This window comes from Sciurus vulgaris (assembly GCF_902686455.1).
Source record: "Sciurus vulgaris genome assembly, chromosome: 1".
In the NCBI taxonomy this organism is placed as follows: domain Eukaryota; kingdom Metazoa; phylum Chordata; class Mammalia; order Rodentia; family Sciuridae; genus Sciurus; species Sciurus vulgaris.
Window position 1 is genome coordinate 156,935,586 of NC_136461.1, and position 18,263 is coordinate 156,953,848.

At 41.4% G+C, this 18,263-nt stretch overlaps 1 protein-coding gene across 2 annotated transcripts in view; it reads right to left on the minus strand.

Annotated features, from left to right (window-relative positions):
* Positions 1-18,263, minus strand: part of ZNF704 (zinc finger protein 704) — a gene marked incomplete at its 5' end in the record, with an annotated part of 212,561 nt that overhangs the window by 19,479 nt on the left and 174,819 nt on the right. For both annotated transcript variants that reach the window (XR_013759243.1, XM_079111046.1), the window contains 3 exons: positions 2,844-2,948; positions 4,779-5,046; positions 9,537-9,637. Coding sequence is in view for 1 of the 2 variants with exons in the window: in XM_079111046.1 (XP_078967172.1) it covers positions 2,844-2,948; positions 4,779-5,046; positions 9,537-9,637 (474 nt within the window). The remainder of the gene's footprint in view (positions 1-2,843; positions 2,949-4,778; positions 5,047-9,536; positions 9,638-18,263) is intronic.

Below are 18,263 nucleotides of genomic sequence, written 5' to 3' on the forward strand. Positions count from 1 at the left end.
AAGAGAGCCTTTACCAGGAACTAAATTGGCTGACACCTTGGTATGGGACTTCTAAACTCCGGAACTGTGAGAAAAAATAGATTTCTGCTGTTTAACACACCCTGTCTATGGTATTTGGTTATGGTAGCCTTAGCTGACTAATGAAGGAGCCAAGAGATCTTAGTTTTCTGTCATAAAAAGAGAGAGAAAGGCATGGAGATAATTAGAACTAAAGTCAGACCATGAGGGAAAAACAGGGTAAAAAAAGCTTGTAATTAATGAGGGTCTACGTTCCCCTCCCACTCCTTGCAGCCTTAGGCTAGAAAAGACTGAACTCACAGTGCTTGTGAATATGCAGATCAGCCTTCTTGGATACCCACCTCAGGGAAGGGGTCTTACTCAGGGAACTCATTAAAACCTAATGTTCAGGAAAATCTAGCACAGACAAATGAATAAGTAAAATCCTACAAACCCTGGGATTGCTCAGAAGACGATTTCCTCATTCTCTAGAAAATGTTCAAAATCTTTCTTCAATACCAGGTCTCAAAAATGGGAGAGGAAAGTAAACCTAAATGAGGCTGACAACCTTGGGGCATTTATTTTAAAGTGTTTTATAATATGGAAACTGCTCTGTTTTAAAGTTTGGACATAAGTGAAGACATCATTAATACTGATTCACTAACACTTTGAGATCTTCTGTCTGAAACTATTACACCAATTTAGGAGGGGAGAATTTCATCTTAGATGCCACCTGTCCTCCAGGGCCTATGACAAGAACTTCTAGGCAGGTCAGGGAGCTCCACCAGCACCCAGTCATAGGATGTGCAACAGTGCTGCATCTGCATGGTGCAGACTGTTAGGAAAGCTACCCAATCACAGGAGGAATAGGATGGCAAGCATCCATTTGTTCTTAAAAAACAAAACAAAATGGTATTGATAGGGAATGTGGCAACATAGGGAATGTTGTTAAGTGCAGTGTTGCCTTTGTAGAGGAAAATGAAAATCTATGAAAATACCCCCTTTTGTAAAATAGCAATGGCAAGTTTGGCTACGACAGATTACACAACCAGATAAACTGGGACTTCTCTGGGGAAAGAATAAATTAGAAGCTGACATAGGAGTTTGTTGAATACCTACTTAACTCAGCCACCGTATATACTTTCTGTCAAAGTTTTCTGCTATAATGTTCCTAGTAACCAACACAGGGAAACCAGGGACTCTGCAAAAGATCTACCATGTTGAGTTGCGGGTAGAGATGTACACAGTGTCCATGCCAGAGGTTTAAAATTTCATTGTTGGAAAACAAACAACACAAGGCCCACTGGCTGGCATCCTACTATGTAAGACGTTTACAGGCAGCTATTAAGAAGCCACTAAAAGTGACTTCTCTACAGATCAGGAGACAATTAAGAAAGCAAAGGGGAAAATAACTCCAGTGTGTGGCTGGTCACCAAGGTCACTGGAAAAGGGATTTGAACAGGGAGGTTCTGCCTACATGATATACATGTTTTTATATCAGATGACCAACGTGGTGTATGCTCTTCCCAAGCCAAAGGCAGGAATTGGATGGAAAGTCTGTTTTGGAGTTGCCATTCTAGGTTATCATAGAAGGGCTGTCTCAGACAAGATACGGAGATCTCCTCTGGGTCTCTGTACGTCTATCAAGGAAAAAGCCCCCAAAAGGACAGATTGTTAACCTCTCACACCTCCACCAGTGGATCCATGTTCTTGCCAGAAGCAAAAGGAATACCTGCACATCTAAGCTGCTCTTTTCTAATGTCTACTAACAAGGTCACCCTTTCAGAGCTGCCAGCAGTTACCACTGTTCAATCAAGCAGGCAACTTTCATAATTACTCCAGTTCCACAGTATTGTTTAAAATCACATTCCAGGACTGTTTTCTGGAAGTCACCATTTCCCAAATTGCTGCCAGCAGGATGATTTTTATTGTTGGCTATTCCTCTATGGGATTTAATAAATATTCATTGGCAGAGCACAGCATAATTCATTCAGCCACTTTCATTTTTATCAGCTCCACAGGAGGCTTTAGACTTTGCTGGGAACCTCTGGGAGTTGCCAGTGGTTGACAATAAGAAGCTTTTGTGAGGTCCTTGTGGGGAGGGGTGTAGAAGAGAAAATAAAGTAACATCTGTTATCAAAAACTACTTTCTGAACCTTATCAGAAGTTACACACCACTGTCAGCATCGATGGTGTGCAGGTCTGTGATAAACTATATAAGACCCGGTAGGCTTCTAAATAAATGGTTAGGAATCAGGTTAATTTATGGTGATTTGTCAGACTGAAATCACTTAATATGTCAAGTCAATTCTTATGTACTTCTGAAATCTGGTAGTGTACTTTAGCACTCATTTATTTTCAAGTTACCCATCAGCATGGATTATTCAGGCGTTGAAAGAAAAAAAGAGTTCCATTTATCTATTTTTGAACCTTCAAATGAGACACCAACAGAACAATTTTAATTTCAAAGTACTAAATTTTGTAGTTATTTAGAATAATGAACGTTACCTTTTCCATACAAGGTGAGTTCAGCTATTAATTTTATAGTCTTTTGGAAACATGAACATACTGCCAACTCAAAAAAACGTATTTCCAGTAAGTTGTTGCCACCAGTTAAAACTCTTCTAGAAATTTTCTAAAACACCCGTCAGAGCATCTTTTCAGAAAGCAGTTGGATCTGTCTGAGCCATGAGATACCTTGTTGATGAATTTACAAATACTGATTATGAAATACAGTACTTTTACCATTCTGGCTTTTGTCTTTTTCTTGCACATTTCTACAATTTGGTCTCTAAATTTACATTTTGCTTTGCCCAGTTTTCTGGCTTCTTTGTTTTTCTACTTACTGGAATGCCTGTGAAAGTGACTGGAGGAGATTGCCAAGAAATGCTGAAGCTGCTGCCGTTGGGGGTGAACTTGGCAGATCCTGGAATAGTCACGGGGGGTGTGGCCTGTTAAATAGGAAACAGAAAGTTCTTAGGAAAGATTTTTCCCTTAGAGACTTAAGTTCTTATTACCGAAGTAGGGCCTTAGGAATGGTCCAGCTGTATTAATAACTTGAACTAATAATCTAATAGGTAGAGATTAAATAGGGCCAAAGGGAGTAACCAGAAATAGAATTTTTTATATGTATCTGAGCAATCTATCAAGAAGGAGTTTTGTTTTTGTGGTGCTGGGAATTGAACCCAGGGCTTTGTGCACACTAGGTAAGCATTTTTCCACTAAGCTACATCCTCAGCCCAAGGATACTATTTTTGGCTATCAATTTCTGCAAAGAAATTTTATTATGTATACACATTCATATGTCAGGACATTCATACACAATTTGGCCTATAAAATTTGGAAATATAAACTTGTTGAGTAAGTTGGGAAATGGTGTGTAAATTAGCACAACATTTTAGGAGTGTAATTTAGTATCAGAATTCTTAGTATTCTATGAATTAGCTATTACACTTATAAGAATTCATTCTAAAGCAATGAATATAGGAATGTCCCTTGAAGAATCATGTATTATGTGTATTAAAAACCCCTGGAAATGACATGAATATTCAGTAACAGGGATACAGGTAAATGCATTATGATATATCCAAAGAACCATTAAAGATGCTGTTGTTGAAGAAGGCTGATTGACATGCACAAACGTTAACAACACATTATGTAGAAAAAGATAAAGCAGGTAAAGACAGTGCTACAATGGATTCCTTAGATTTTCCCCATTTTAAAAAAGTATCTATTCATAGACATAGAACAAAGTCTTAAAAGAAGACATTAACCAAGAGAACCTCTGGTTGTTGGGACTAGGGACAAATTTTTTTTTGGGGGGGCATGTTTTTAAAATTTTCTATGCTGAATATTTATAAAGATTAAAAACAGTAAACTCCCAATATTATGAATATTTCCTTTGGGAAAGACCTAGTTCACCTATGTGTGTTCCAATTCTCTCATTACATAGATGAGCAAAATGATTTAATTCAGTTGTTTCAATTCTGTGATTTCTGGAGGACAACAGTGACACATAAAAATGAATGAGTTACTCTTTTTGACCAACAAGAATCAGGAATGAAATTGATTCCACCAAGTAGTTTAATCAGAGCTCTATCAGTTCTCTTGAGTTCAGCACTGCTAAATAAGAGGCTGAATTCTTCCTCTGTAGCTTAGTTTTTCTAATTACAAATATATTGGCTAGTAACAGTGGTTTTGCATCTGGTGTCACGGAAAGTATTTCAGCAACACACAGCAAAATTCAGAAACTGTTCATTCATGTTTCAGATGACTCAATAATGTCTGAGAATTTAAATCGGGCAGTGAGAGGTTCATAGTGGAGTTATGAATGATAGTGAAAAAACTGGATAGACCAAAAAGTAGATAGTTAAGGATCAGAGAAAGATTCAAACAATCCAGTGTTTCAATTTAATTGAACGCTACACAGTGATATGGAAAGTTTCTATAAAACAGAGGTGGGAGAACACCATTACAAGTACATAAAGGAGATTTTTTTTCTTTTGCAGTACTGGGGATCGAACTCAGGGCCTTGTGCTTGCAAGGCAAGCACTCTACCAGCTGAGCTATCCCCCCAGCCCCATAAAGGAAATTTGTAAGGGTTATATAAGAAGGAGTTTTAACTAGGCCCTGCATTTGCAGGATCTGTCTCTAAGGACTTGTCAGACTTGAGTGTGAATCAGCATCTGCTGGAGGGTCTGTTTCAACATGAGCTGCTAGGGTCTGCCCCTTGCTTTTGGTCAGGGTCAGAGTGATGACACTCCCAAGCCCGTGCCAGTCACCTGGTAAGCATGGTCGGTGTGCACGAGGTAGAGGGTGGTGGGAGCTGAGCGGCTCAATGGTGTCATCAGTTTAGTGTCGCTTTTGGCACAGGGAGTTTCCGTTCGGCTTGAATCTGGAATGGGGAACGTAGGAGGTGAAGCCAGGGACTGGGAGGGTGAAACTGGGGCCAGGCTGCTCAGTCCATCTGCCACTGAATCTGTGTTGAGCTTGATCTCCGTGTAGTAGAAGTCCTCCTCTCCATCACTGTAGTCAGAGTCTCCAACACGCCTAAAGCAGAAGAGAGCAAACAGATGTGCTCAGCCAACTATTTCTTGCCCTGAAATCTTGCACATCTTACTCCTTTGTCTAGAATGCTTTTCTTCTCTCATCTGCCTGTCAATCTCTTACTTAACCTGCAACATTCAACTATCCAATTCTAGGGAAGTCTTTCTTGACATCTGCTATCATCTGAATGTGTCCACCCAAAGTTCATGTGTCAGAAACAATCCCATATATGGGGACTATATAAAATAATGGTGTCTGGAAATGGGGTCTTTGGGAGGTAATTGGGATAGATGAGGTCACAAGGGTAGGACCACCATGATGACTTTAGTGGTTTTATAAGGAAGAAGAAGAAAGACCCAAGCTAGCAGCTTGCTCTGTCTCACCACATCATGTCCTCCACCATGCTATGATGCAGCAAGAAGGTCCTCACCAGATGCTGAGCAGAGTCAGTACCATGGTTTTGGACTTCCAGTCTCCAGAACCATGAGCCAAACTAACTTCTATTTCTTTCTTTCTTTCTCTCTTTCTTTCTCCTTTCTCTCTCTCTCTCTCTCTCTCTCTCTCTCTCTCTCTCTCTCTCTCTCTCTTTTTGTGGTACTGGGGATTGAACCCAGGGTCTTGTGCTTGAAAGGCAAGGACTCTACCAACTAAGCTAGATCCCCAGCCCACTAACTTCTATTTCTTATAAATTACTTGGTCTTGGGAATTTTGTTACAGCAACAGAAAATGGACTAAGACAAAGAAATCCATTCATTCATTTGTTCATTCATTCATTCAATCTTCTGACAATTTATTGAGAATCTAGTATATCTAGACTGTTCTAGGGCCTCCTGATACCAAAGAGAACAAATTACAGACACTGTCCTGATGGAACTTACTGTCTTGTAGAGGCAACAGATAAGAAACATAGCGACATATTTAATATATCAGATGTTGATAAGTCCCAGAAAGAAAAATTCAGTAGCATGAGATACTTACCTAGAGTGTCCAAGAGAAGCCTTTCTGAGGAGGTGACATTTAAGCAGACACTTGCCTGAATGAAGTGAGGGAGAGACCAAGTGGGCCTATGGGAAGGACATGGGGAAGAGTGACATGAGGCCCTCTGGTGAGTCTGGTACTTTCCAAGGAGTACAGAGAGGCTAGCATCTGGAGCTCAAGGCATGGTGGCAGAGGAAGTTCAATGAGGTTTCACTGCCCACAGTGATGGCTTTAGCACTTATTCTGGATGTGATAGGAGTTAATGGGGACTCTGAGAAATGAAAACCATTTTTAAAAAATGGATCACTTTGGCTATTGTCTAGAAAATAGAGGACAGGAGGGCAAGCACAGGAGCAAAAAGCTATGCAGGAGGCTGCTGCCATCAATAATCCAGATGAACGCTGGCAGTGGCAGGGCCCGGCTGACGGTGCTCCAAGCGATGAGAAGTCAAAGTCTGGATGTATTTTGAAAGTGAGGCATTAGGACTTAACTCCTCTTAGTTCTCTGTGCTCCCTTTAAAGCATGTTCATCCCTTGAGTCAACCACTTGCTACATTTCTATAATTATTATTATTATTTTTTAGTGCTGGGATGGACCCCAGGGCCTGTGCATGACAGACAAGCACACTGCCACTGAGCTACACTTTCAGTCCCTGCTCTGCAGTTTTTGTTTTTGACCTGTGATCTCACTGATTGTGCTTCTCTAGAGGCATGTCTTGCTGTTGATCTTTGTCCCTACATACCTATCAGTGCATTTGGTGTTAGCAGGTACCTATTAAATGTTGAACAATGAATGCAGCCGAGGTTGTTGTACCAGGAACTGAGGCCATGGGTTCACAGGCCCAGTTCCTAATCAACACTTTAAAATAGTGGGTATGATTTTGGAAGCTTATATGTGGCCCCCATGGCCCAATTTCTTCACTTATAAAATGGGGATAATGAGAGTACCTGCTTTGACATGAGGACTAAATGAACAAAGTACTCAGAAGTGTACCTGACACATAATAAGTTTTATGTGTTTTTTTTTTTTTAATAAAAATAAGGACTATGTTAGAAGGTCTTTTCCTAGTGATACTAAAAATTAAGACCTTCTAATTTTTAGTATCACTAGGAAAGCATCTTCCCAGGTGCTTTCGAAGTTCTTCCTGAATCAAGGAAAACTACTTTCCCACAGAAAGTTTTGAGTGAAACAAAGTAACTATTTGCTTAGAAAATATTTATTAGGCTTGTTAATTCTAGAAAAGTGCTGCCTGTCTGGCACTTGGTTCTATGAGGTCAGGCACCCCTCGTTTCATGGACACGTCCATAGCAGCTGTAGGTCACCGACTCAGAACAAACGCGTTTCTCTACCGATGATCCCTACTAGAACCTAAAATAAACTGCCCTCCCCAGGACTTTTGTTTGGCCAAATCAGTGGCTTCTCCCAGTCCGGTTCCACTTCCCCTGAACTCTTGGGCTGAGGTACCTGGGTTGGCTTGTCTGTGCCATATCAGGTCTGTTCGGGATTGGCTTGCTTGCTGACTAGCATACCACTGAGGACCCGAGAGAGAGGGATGAAGAATGAGCATCTGCTCTATTCCTGTCCCCGCTTCCTTTCCAGTTAAAGGCAGGCTGCGTTGCTGCTGGTTGCCAAGTGCTACTAATAGACATGCAGACCTGGGGGAAATCGTGAGTCCTCCAGGGTGATAAGTCAGAATCAGCCCTTAGTATACAAGAATGGTGTGTGATCTAAGAGAAAAACAGTGCGCTTTTTATACTGGCACAGTGTGCACGGCAGCTCCATCAGATGCAAGACATATTTTCTCTGGGCTTTGATAGGCTTTCCTCCCACACCGAGTACGCACAGCCAGTACTTGTTAAAATGCCATGTCCCTACAGTCACATAATGGTGCTCGTGGATTAAGATGAGGGCAGTTGTCTTTCCCAGTCATGAGAGAGCTCAGATGCAGGGCTTCATAAACATAGGTTGGCCTTGGAGTTCTGTAAGGACCTTTCCTGGGGGGTGGCTGGCAGGGTGTGAACCACAATTCACTTAGCAATTCTAAGAGTACATCAGTAAAAAGGAGATACTTAGAGAAGCACATAAAGTGGCTGCATTTTGAATTCCACCCACTGTGAGTACACCCTAGGAGCGCACAGAAAAATTGTGAGACACCACTCACAGTCTATAAATATATATATAGTGTGTGTGCTTCTAAGTGGGGCTGAAAAGGATTCAATTTTCTGGGCAGATGAATGGACTTTAAGACAAACACCCAGCATCCTGGCTATAGCTTCAGGAAGTTCTTTCTAAACCTTTAAATAACTCTGTTATGTTGTGAATTGTCCTAAGTGAGGGTGATATGCACAACCATATTTCAATGCAGTACTACTGCACATGCAGGCAGACTGTGGCCGGGCAGTGAGAGCCCAAGCCGCACTGGGCCACACCTCCAATGCTTGGTGACCTCTGGGGTTAAGCAGCTCTGATGTGTCCCCTGACATCAGCCTGCAGAGTTAGGGAGCCAGATCCCTGCTTCTCTCCATAGTCACTTATGGAGCTGACACTCACAGGTTAGTAGAAGCACTTTTTTCCCCCTGCCTACACTACATTTTATGGAAGATATATTTCCTAAATTTATCCCTCGCCACGTAAATGACTGTTGGACTTATTTCTCTACACTCATCTTTTCAAAAGGACTCCTCTGTGTCTAAGCACAAAGATTTGGTTGTGTGTTTGTATCTGTCCTATGCACACTGGTTGTGACATACAGCTTCCCCACATGGCCCTGCTAAGCTCCAGATGGCCGCAGTACAAAAGCAGGAGACTGCTGAACACCACTGTGTTTGGGACTAGTTTGGTTTGGGACCAAAGCTCAAGGGCTTTGGTCCCAGAGTTCCATTTTATCTTTCCTTAGAGAGTTGTTATATAATACAAGGAAAAGTATAAACTTTACAAATAAAGCATGAATTTGAGCAACAGAAAGATTGAGCCACACTGTCAGGCATTGTAAGAAGAACAGCAGTAGACTTGGCTGGTGTGGTGATTCTTTTAAACCCTTTTCAGGCAAAATAGGCTTTTGAGACTCAAATTTATGAATATTCCCCACTGAAAAAATAAATGCACATTTCATATTACAGACAATTTTAAGGGGTTCAAGAACTCCTTGAAACACTACCACAGATCCCACATTAGTATTTTATACTTTATAAGTATTTCTCACATACATTTGATCAACTACTCTCCTCCTATACAACCATGTAGAACTAGTCATTTTCAGGGGCAATTGGGGCTGTGAGAAGAGACCTGCCTAATGTGACTGAGTCTATCAGGGAGGTTTTACATGAAATCCCTGTTCTCTGTCCTGGGACATACTGGCCTATTCTTGGAACTGGCCATCTCTCTAGAGATTAGAAAGAGCCAGCCAGCCCCATGTCCAGAACTCCTAAGGCAGTGTGGCATGCAGTCTCTGGGTGCAGGTGGCCTACACTGAACCGATGGAGGCTACCTCAGGTCTGAGGGGAGGGTTGCCTTACCCAAGATGAATGGTCCGGATGTGTTTTTGGATGCCTGCCGCAGTGCTCAGCACCTTGCCACAGTTCTTCCAGAGGCATTTGAACATCACCTTCATGGAGTTCTAAGAAGGGGAGAGAAAGCTAACTTTAAAATGAAAACTAACTCATCAATGTTTGCCTTCTGTCATCCAACACTCAATACTCCCCCAACCCCTTTAGAAAAGTTACAGCTCTCCATGCTCTTGACTGTACCTTAGCAGCAACCATTCTAGAACGTCCTGGGCTGGTGAGTAACTTGGTGACCTCAAATATTTCCCCAAATTCTTCATGAGAACTGAGTGCTGCTTGGTATTTCAGATCACGTTCACAAAGATGGTCACAATGGCACTTAGGCTGTCGTAACAGTGGCTCGCATGCACTGGTAGGTGCAAAATGCTGTTCTAGGCATTGTTATCAGCTAATCCTAAAAAGGGTATGCTATAATTAATCTGTTCTACAGACGCATATAGAGCTTCAGTAAAAACTTCCCAGTCAATGATCTAGGTTCTGGCAAAGCTGGGATATGAAACCAGAAAGTCTGACTCTACAGTCCATCTTTCCCACCAGTATGAAAGTCTATGTTCTTCAATGAGGGTCTTATTAGTACCGCACAGTGGTTGTGCAGCACAGTGATTTGGGACATCATTTTAGATTTATTTCTCAAGTCCCCAGTGCTCTTATTTATAAGATATAAACAACAATAATACTAATCTCATAGGTTATTATGAGAATTAAATGAGGTCAAGGGAGGAATCAGCAGAACACAGACAGGCGTAATCATTATCTGACAACAGCTATTCTAGTATTATGGTATGCTTCCTGGAATGAATTTGATAGGGAATGAGTTTCTCCAGGGAGCCCCATCTCATTGGGATGCTGTCTCTTTGCAGACTGTTCCTATGAATAAGGTGAGAGTCATTTCTGTATCTCACCACGTCCAAGTATCTTTTCCTCCTAGTCACATAGCCAAACCTCATTTCTCAGCCTCCCTTGCAGCCAAGAGGGTCATGTGCCTGAACTATGCTGATGCAATGTGGAAGGGATGACACATTCCTTCTAAGCCTCAAACGTAACCTATTTCCCAATGTCACCTTCAATCTGCTCCACTAACCAGATACAGAGAACACACAAGGATTTAGGGGACAGCAGAACCACTGACCAGGGGTTCTTCATTTTTTGCTTCCCATGAACTATCTGGTGCAACTACAGACCCCTTCTTAAAATAATGCTTTTAAATTTAAAATAAAATACATAGAGTTAAAAAGAAAAACAAGTATATTGAAATACAGTTATAAAAATGTTAAAAATATTTTGTGATAATATATGCACTCTAATTCACTGATTAAATAACAAGATCTTGAAGTAGGTCTAATAATAACTATGATTTTAGAGTAGTGTTAAGCATAAATGATATTTCACATTATCTACTAAAATTGTAATGCAATATGGAATAGTCATGATTTCTGTTGGTATTAAAGTTACAGGTAGTGCTAAGATTATTATGGCTTGATGCCTTCAATCACAATTGCAGGAAATGTTAAATTATATTTAAGAGTAAGGATATGTTTTCCTCCTTATCCAAGTCATAGACCCTGCCCATAAATTCTATATACCCTGTGGGCACCTGTGACTGCAGGTTAAGAGCCCTGCATATAAGGAGGGAGCCTGGGTCCCCGAAGGGCTATGTGGGGGCAGAGAACTCACTACTCTCACTACTTCCACTGACTCAATTGGATTGTGGCATGAAAAATAAACAAATCCTTATTGTGTTGAGGTGCTGAGGTTTGGAAATGGGTTGCTCCAACAGTAAGCCTACCTTGGCCAACAACATAGCAGGGGTGACCCCTTCCCTGAACTGATGGGATGAATGTAGCTGGGCTTCCTTCTACTACAACTTCTGCCGCCATGTACTTGTGGTTCCCACCATCGTCCCCTTATTCAACAAGGCAACCATTCACTTCATAGAAGACGACTCATCTGGCCACTACTGATGAGATCAGCATCCAGATGACCGACCAAGACAGGCATTCCCACTGATGACTTTCTCTAGGTTTCTGAACTGAAGAAGCTTCTGGAAGCTTCCAGAACTAACAAGTGTTAGTTAGAGCAGGACTACTTTTAGCATGGCAAACAGAGGGCAAAGTGTAGCAGCACGTTGCTGCAGCCTGAGCAGATTCTTGGCCATGGAAGAAGCCCACCAGTTTCTGTGGGTTTCATGAGCTCATTGGTACAATGTATACCAGAGGCTCTACAAGGTGGCTGGCATTCAATGCGCAGTGACCTCACTGTTTTCTGTGCAGCCCCTTGATGCTCAGTGATGTTCCTCCTGCAACGTGCAGGGTTGAGCTGAAGAAGCTGGAGCTGGAGCCACTGGAGGGATGTGAAGAAGCAGAGAGCAAAGGCATAAGTCAGAAGCCCTTATAGGATCCTCTTGAGTCCTGTGTTCATTCTAAGCAGACAGTTTGCAATTTTCTGCTTCCCTGATTTCCTTGGGCTATGACGCTAAATACATGGGATGTAAGATGAGTCAAAAGGGGGATTTAAATCTCACCCCAAACCCAAAGTCCACAAAAGGATTTTTTCTTCAAAGCATTATTTGGTTTATAGCATATAACTTAACAATATTAATGAACAAATGAATTTTGCCCATTTTTCAAGTGATAAAGCTATATTATAGAAAATATCTTCCATTTAAGGGAATGAAAGACTCAAATCAAAATTACAGGTACCTGATTGTCCAAATATCTTTCTGGATATGAAGTCAAAATAGATGAAAATGCTTTTTGATTTATTTCTAACCTTTTTGCTGACAGCATTCTTTCATTCATTGAACTAAATATTCGTTTGGCAAGAAATAGTCCAGGTGGTGGGGATAGAGAACAGGAAGAAAAAAAAAAGAAAAGAGGCTGCTCTTCGGGAAATGAAATTGTAGTGGCAAAGCAACGTATTATAATATTTGATGACTGTTTCAGATGCAGTCCAAGGCCTCTACCAGGTGACCTTTGAGCTGGCTGGCACTTCACAGCTGGAGTAGGAACAGTCATGCTAAGAGCTAGGCTTTTCCAAGGTATGAAGACAGGAAACAGCTCGGCAATAGTGGGGGGGCGGGGGGGGGGGAGAAAGAAGGATAGTGTATTTAGAGGGAAGTGCAGGAGGAGGCAGTGGAGAGGTAGGTATACCAGATCTTGGAGGGCTTTGTAGGTGAGGGTAAGAAATTTGGATTTTATTCTGAAAGAAAAGTTACTGAAAGGAGGAGAGTAACACTACATTGTTTAGGTTTTTTTTTTTAAAAAAAAATAGTCTATTTTTGGGGAGAGAGCAAATAAGGGCACCAGGGTGATTGCTATTACAGGTTAGAGAAGAGGGTGACTTAGAAGATTTGAGTCCTGAAGATGGAGAAAAGTGCACACCCCCAGAACATATTTTGGATCATATATGAGGAATGATCAAAGGCATGGTATTACAGATGACTTTCATGTTTTAGGTTTGAACAACTGGATGAATTGTGGTTCTGTTTTGGATATGTTAAATTTGACATTCCTATTTTTTATATTTTATATTTATATTATGTATATCTCAAAAGGAGGTAGCAACTAGGACACTGGAGCTCAGAAAAGTCAGGGCTAGAGATAGGAATTTAGAATCAGGAGCCGAAGGAGCATTTTGCAACTTGGGTCCAGAGGAGATTCTCTAGGGCAAATGCAGCTGAAGATGATCAGAACACCCTAGACACTGCTGAATGTGCTGTTCCAAGTTAGAGAATGAAAAGCAACGGCCGGAGCGAGGAGTAGTCAGGATGGTGTTAAAAGCATAAACAGAAGAAAGCGTTTCAGGAAGAAAGATGTGACTGACAGTGTTGAAAAAGACTGGGGGGCATCCCTTGGATTCAGCACTATGGAGGCTATTGGCAGCCCCAGACTGTGGCAGGTTTCGTAGAGGAGTGGGGATAGAGGTCAGGCTGCCATGGACTGGAAAATAAGGGGCATTTAAGCAATGAAGGGAGTAGATGCCAACTTTTTCCAGAAATTTTGCTGACCTACGAGCAGTCAAGGGAGGATGTGGGAGATGAAGGATACTGAAGTGAGTTCTTATGTGACTGGGAATGATTGCAAAGACAAGGAGAAATCGATAGTGCAGTGGAGATAATGGCTGAATTTTGCAGACGATGAAAGAGGTGCCCATGACTGCCTTGGATGAGACAGGACATTCTTCACAGGAAGAGGAGGATTTAGATGCAGTTAGTTTGCCAATTTGGTGCAAGGTGCGGGGAGCATTCCTCAATGAGTGCTTCTGATTTTTCAGTGAGGTAGAAAGTAAGGTCAAAGCTGAGGGCAGAGAGAGGCTGTCTATGAGGCTTGAGGAGACCAGAGAAAGTGATATAATTGCCTTAAGGGAGTAGGGGAAAAATGGGCAAGCAACCTTTTTCCACATCAATGGTGGAAAAACAAGATTCTAAAAAGTTGCAAGATTTAGGTACTGCCATTTGACAGCTCTTCCAAATGAGTTGAATAGACAAAGTCTTGCATAATAATGGTATTACACAAGATAAAGCCAAATTCCTTCTATATTGTAGGAATCTTTAAAGGTCTCCAATTGGTGATTGTTTTAGGAAATTATAATCACAGTGGTAGTTTTGTGCCCAAACAAGTATCATTTATAAGTTACTTTTTCCTTGTCTGCAGTAATAGTAAAACATTTATTTTTTTAAACTGATAAGCAGTAAAGCTTGGTCCTGGTTATAGAAAAATCAGTGTCATTGATACAACTCCTTTCCTTGGTTATCATTCATTTCTTCAAGTGTAGGTATCAGATTCTAACATACAGGAAGCTGACCAGTATCCTCCCCCAAATCAGTATATTACTGACATATCCTGCATCTTCTTCTCTAAGTCCCCTGGAATTAGGATAAATAGCAACTGCAATTATTTATCCCCTCCTCAGTTACACATGTTACTTCTTTGGGTTCCCTGCTTAAGGCTTTAAAGATGGGTGGGCTAAAGAAAATTAAGTAATGGATGTAAAGAACCACAATGAGCTTTGCCTCCTCTTTTCTTTTTTTCTTTTGTTGAGTTTTAAAGAGGCATATTGAGGATAGGTAAGTACTGGAGATATTGGTTAAGCATGGGAAGCTCTTTGGGAGTAGGAACCCCGATTTATTGCCCAACAGTCTTATCTCGGTGCTCAACACAGTATCTAGCTCAACAGGCATTTGCTGTGTTCAGTCTTGGGAAAGTTGTGTTTTGGGGCCTGTGGAGATGAGCCACATCTGTGGCATCTTAATCTATTTAAACATTTTGTGAAATTCATCTTGATCTGTATTCAAACATGTTTGCCAAAAAGTTACTGTTCTGTAGAATTTGACATTTCCTAGCACATTTAAGGCTTTTTCACCTTTCTTAGCTGTAAGTGAAAAGGGGAGGCTCATGTTGATTGCCTGAATTGTAGATGTTTTTCTCTTTTTCCATGGTACATTTCTTTTCCAACGTTACATACCCTGCACCAGTTACTACACAAAGAAAGTGCAGGTCTACCAAAAGAGAACAGAAACTTTGCTACAGGAAAAATCATTATCTAATTGATGACTTGGGTCATTAACATAAGCAATTAGAAGGCCTTTGTGTAGCACTGCAGTCTATAGGGATAGCTAGAGGAAGTTCCCGCTGATCTGCAGACAGTTGCAAATGAGGACTTAGAAACGTACTTAGAGACAGTGGGAAGACTGTAAACTGTTTCTGAGAAGGAAGCTCTCCCCAAACCACAGAGAAGTAGTTCTCTTTCTCCTCTACCTCTTCTCTTTGAACAACACATTTCACATTTACTATTGCATTTAACCCTAACCTGTCAGAGCTCTGTGCCCATCACTACTCATGCATAGATACCTGTCATCTCTAAATTTGGGGTCAAAGCAGATTAAAAACCTTTGAAATTGCCTATAACTTTGACCCAATTCAACTTTTAGAGATCTATCCTAAGAATAATTCAAAATATCTATGAGAAAAATTAGAAAGAACCTCAAAGCTGACAATGGGGGTGGTGGTGGTTAAATTGATTCTGTACAACTGAGTGTTAAGTGGTCTTAAGAGTGAAGTTGTGTGAAAAGCTTCTGTGACATGGAAACTTCCCATCCATGATGGGAATTACTGATATACCCTACTCGACCCCACAGGCCACCCTGTTCCCTTCTGCACCATGTGTAGTGCCCCAAGAAACTGATCTTCCTCCAAGGCATCCACAAGTCCCCTGCCATGGGTTTCTGGTTGGATTTAGTGGACAAGAGGCAGTGACAGAATGGGGTGGGGCCACAAGAGATGGGAAATCAGAGCCTCCTGGCTCTGATTCTGCCTAGCCACAGTCGGTGGTGGCTACCTTTCTCCTTCCAAAGCTGCCAGTTCTGTTGGGTGACCTCCCCTACAGCTGAACTTTGAAAGTTCTGATAACCCTCTGGGTTCTGGAAATGCCTCCATTTGCCTATTAGGCTTGATGGGGTGGTGGTGATAAGTAAGTGCCCTCCCTGGTGGTTAGCTCCTAGGATTCTGTGCCACTCCTACCACATTCCCCAGCCCCTCTACCTCTTTGCTGGTACTTGATTGAGACAGTGGAAAACAGATCATAAAAGAACACGAATAACATTATTTGGGGGAGAGAGGAATAGATAATGAAATCAGTGAAGAAAATAGAGAAATATTGAGGAGGGATGTTTTATTTTTATTAATTTCCAAGTTAAAAATTGTTTTGTTATTTTTTAAAAAAACATTTCTTTAAAAACGATTTGACTTGACTAATATTACTTTGATTAATTTTGGAGAAAAGCATGTTAACAGGATATCTCAACTTTAATGAAACAGAGTGGTTTCTGTCTACGTAGGTCAAAAGATGTGTGTTTTTTTTTTTTTTTTTTTTTTTTTTTTTGCAGTGCTGGGGATCAAACCCACAGCCTTGTGCATGCAAGGCAAGTGGTCTACCATTGAGCCATTGAGATCATTCTTGCATCAAGGGTGAGGCCCCTTAAAGGACAGTTTAGAACTTTTTAAAGTGCCCTCACCGTATCCACTTGAAACCAATCCTTTGTCTGTAGACAGACCACTTGCTGTTATATTAAAGGAAAGCAAGCCATGGGAGAAGGAGAACATGAAAAAATAGCTAAATAAACAACACCCAGTTTGCTGCACCGGTCCAAGCTCGCCCAAGGAAGCCAAACCAAGCAAAACTGCTGGCAGAGTCACAGCAGCCGAGTATGAACAGCCCATCTGTGTTCCAACCCTGGCTTCTCCTCAAGGCTCCGACAGATGTTCACAGAGCTGGAATGTCCGCAAACGCATGGAGCAACAGCTGAAAATTCACCCTTAATGGAAAGCACTTCTGTGGAACACCAGAGCCAATGCCAGCTGACTTCTGGTCTAGAATAGTCCTCTTCATATCAAGCAGCTGGGAGGACTGAGGAAGGGTGAAGGAACGGCACCACTGACTGGAACTTCTACACATCTACATCGTTTAACATTTACAACAGTTTCAGGAGGAGGTGACACTCCAGGCAATCGCAGGAGGCTCACAGGATCTCACATAAGCCTGATGTAAGATGCACAGAAGCATTCAGACAAGCTCCTTAGGATCACCCAAGTTGGAGTTGTGGGCTCCAACAGCTGTACAGAACTTTCTAGCATTCTTTTACCTTTGAGCAGCTTCCAGACTAACTGAGACCAACTGCTTTGGACTATAAGCTGTTCTCCTTGATCTCTCTTCTCTGCTCACCCTTCCATCAATGAGCCTGAATCCAATTTTTAATCTAGTTCATACTTGGGATATATGGAGTAGATTCTGCTTTCCTGACAGAATCTAGACTGATGCAAGAACTGAAAGGATGATCACTGATGGTGTAGAACTGATTTTGAAGTATTCCATGGCACGCTTAGGAAAAAGTCCAATTAAGGGTACATTCCAGAAGGCGCATTACCACCTAAGCAGCCTGGGGTCAGTATCACATTGCCTTTTCTTAGGCAAATAAGATCTTTAGGTATGCATTTTAAATATGTATACCTCTCTCTGTGTGTTCTCTGTGTTCTCCAGAGCAGATCCGTATCCCTGAAAGATGGAGAGGGTCTAATTACTTGGTGCCATATTACACGTGCTTCCTCAGCCTGTCTCATGGGAACCCACACCTCTTGGCGGAGGCTCTGATGGCTCTTTCAGGGTCAAGAGGTCCACTTAGACCCACAGCCTGATGCATGTCACCTTACCTGTGTGGGCTTCCCCTTACTCCCTTTATTTGTAAAATGAGAGGACTAAAAGAGATCAGTAATTCTGGGTTTTCAGGGTGTGTGAGGTTAGTGCCAAGTAATGAGTGATTTAAATGTATGCAGATCAAACATCTCCCACCTGTATGCACTAAGGCTTAATGCTGTGGTGATAAGTAAATAAAAACATAACAAAAAAGATTTTCATAAACAGGGTAACACAGAATATATTCTTTCACGTCTGGATTCTTTCCCCACAGCATGACATTTTTGAGATTCATTCATTGTTTTGTGTACCAGTAGTTCTTTTCCTTTTAGTGTAGTGTTCTGCTGTATGAACATACCACAACTTGCTTATTCATTTGTCTGTTGATGGACATTTGGATTGTTTCCAGTTTGGGGTGATAATGAATAAAGCTGCTATGAACATTTGTCTACAAGTCTTTATGTGGGCATGTGTTTTCTTATCTCTTAGGTA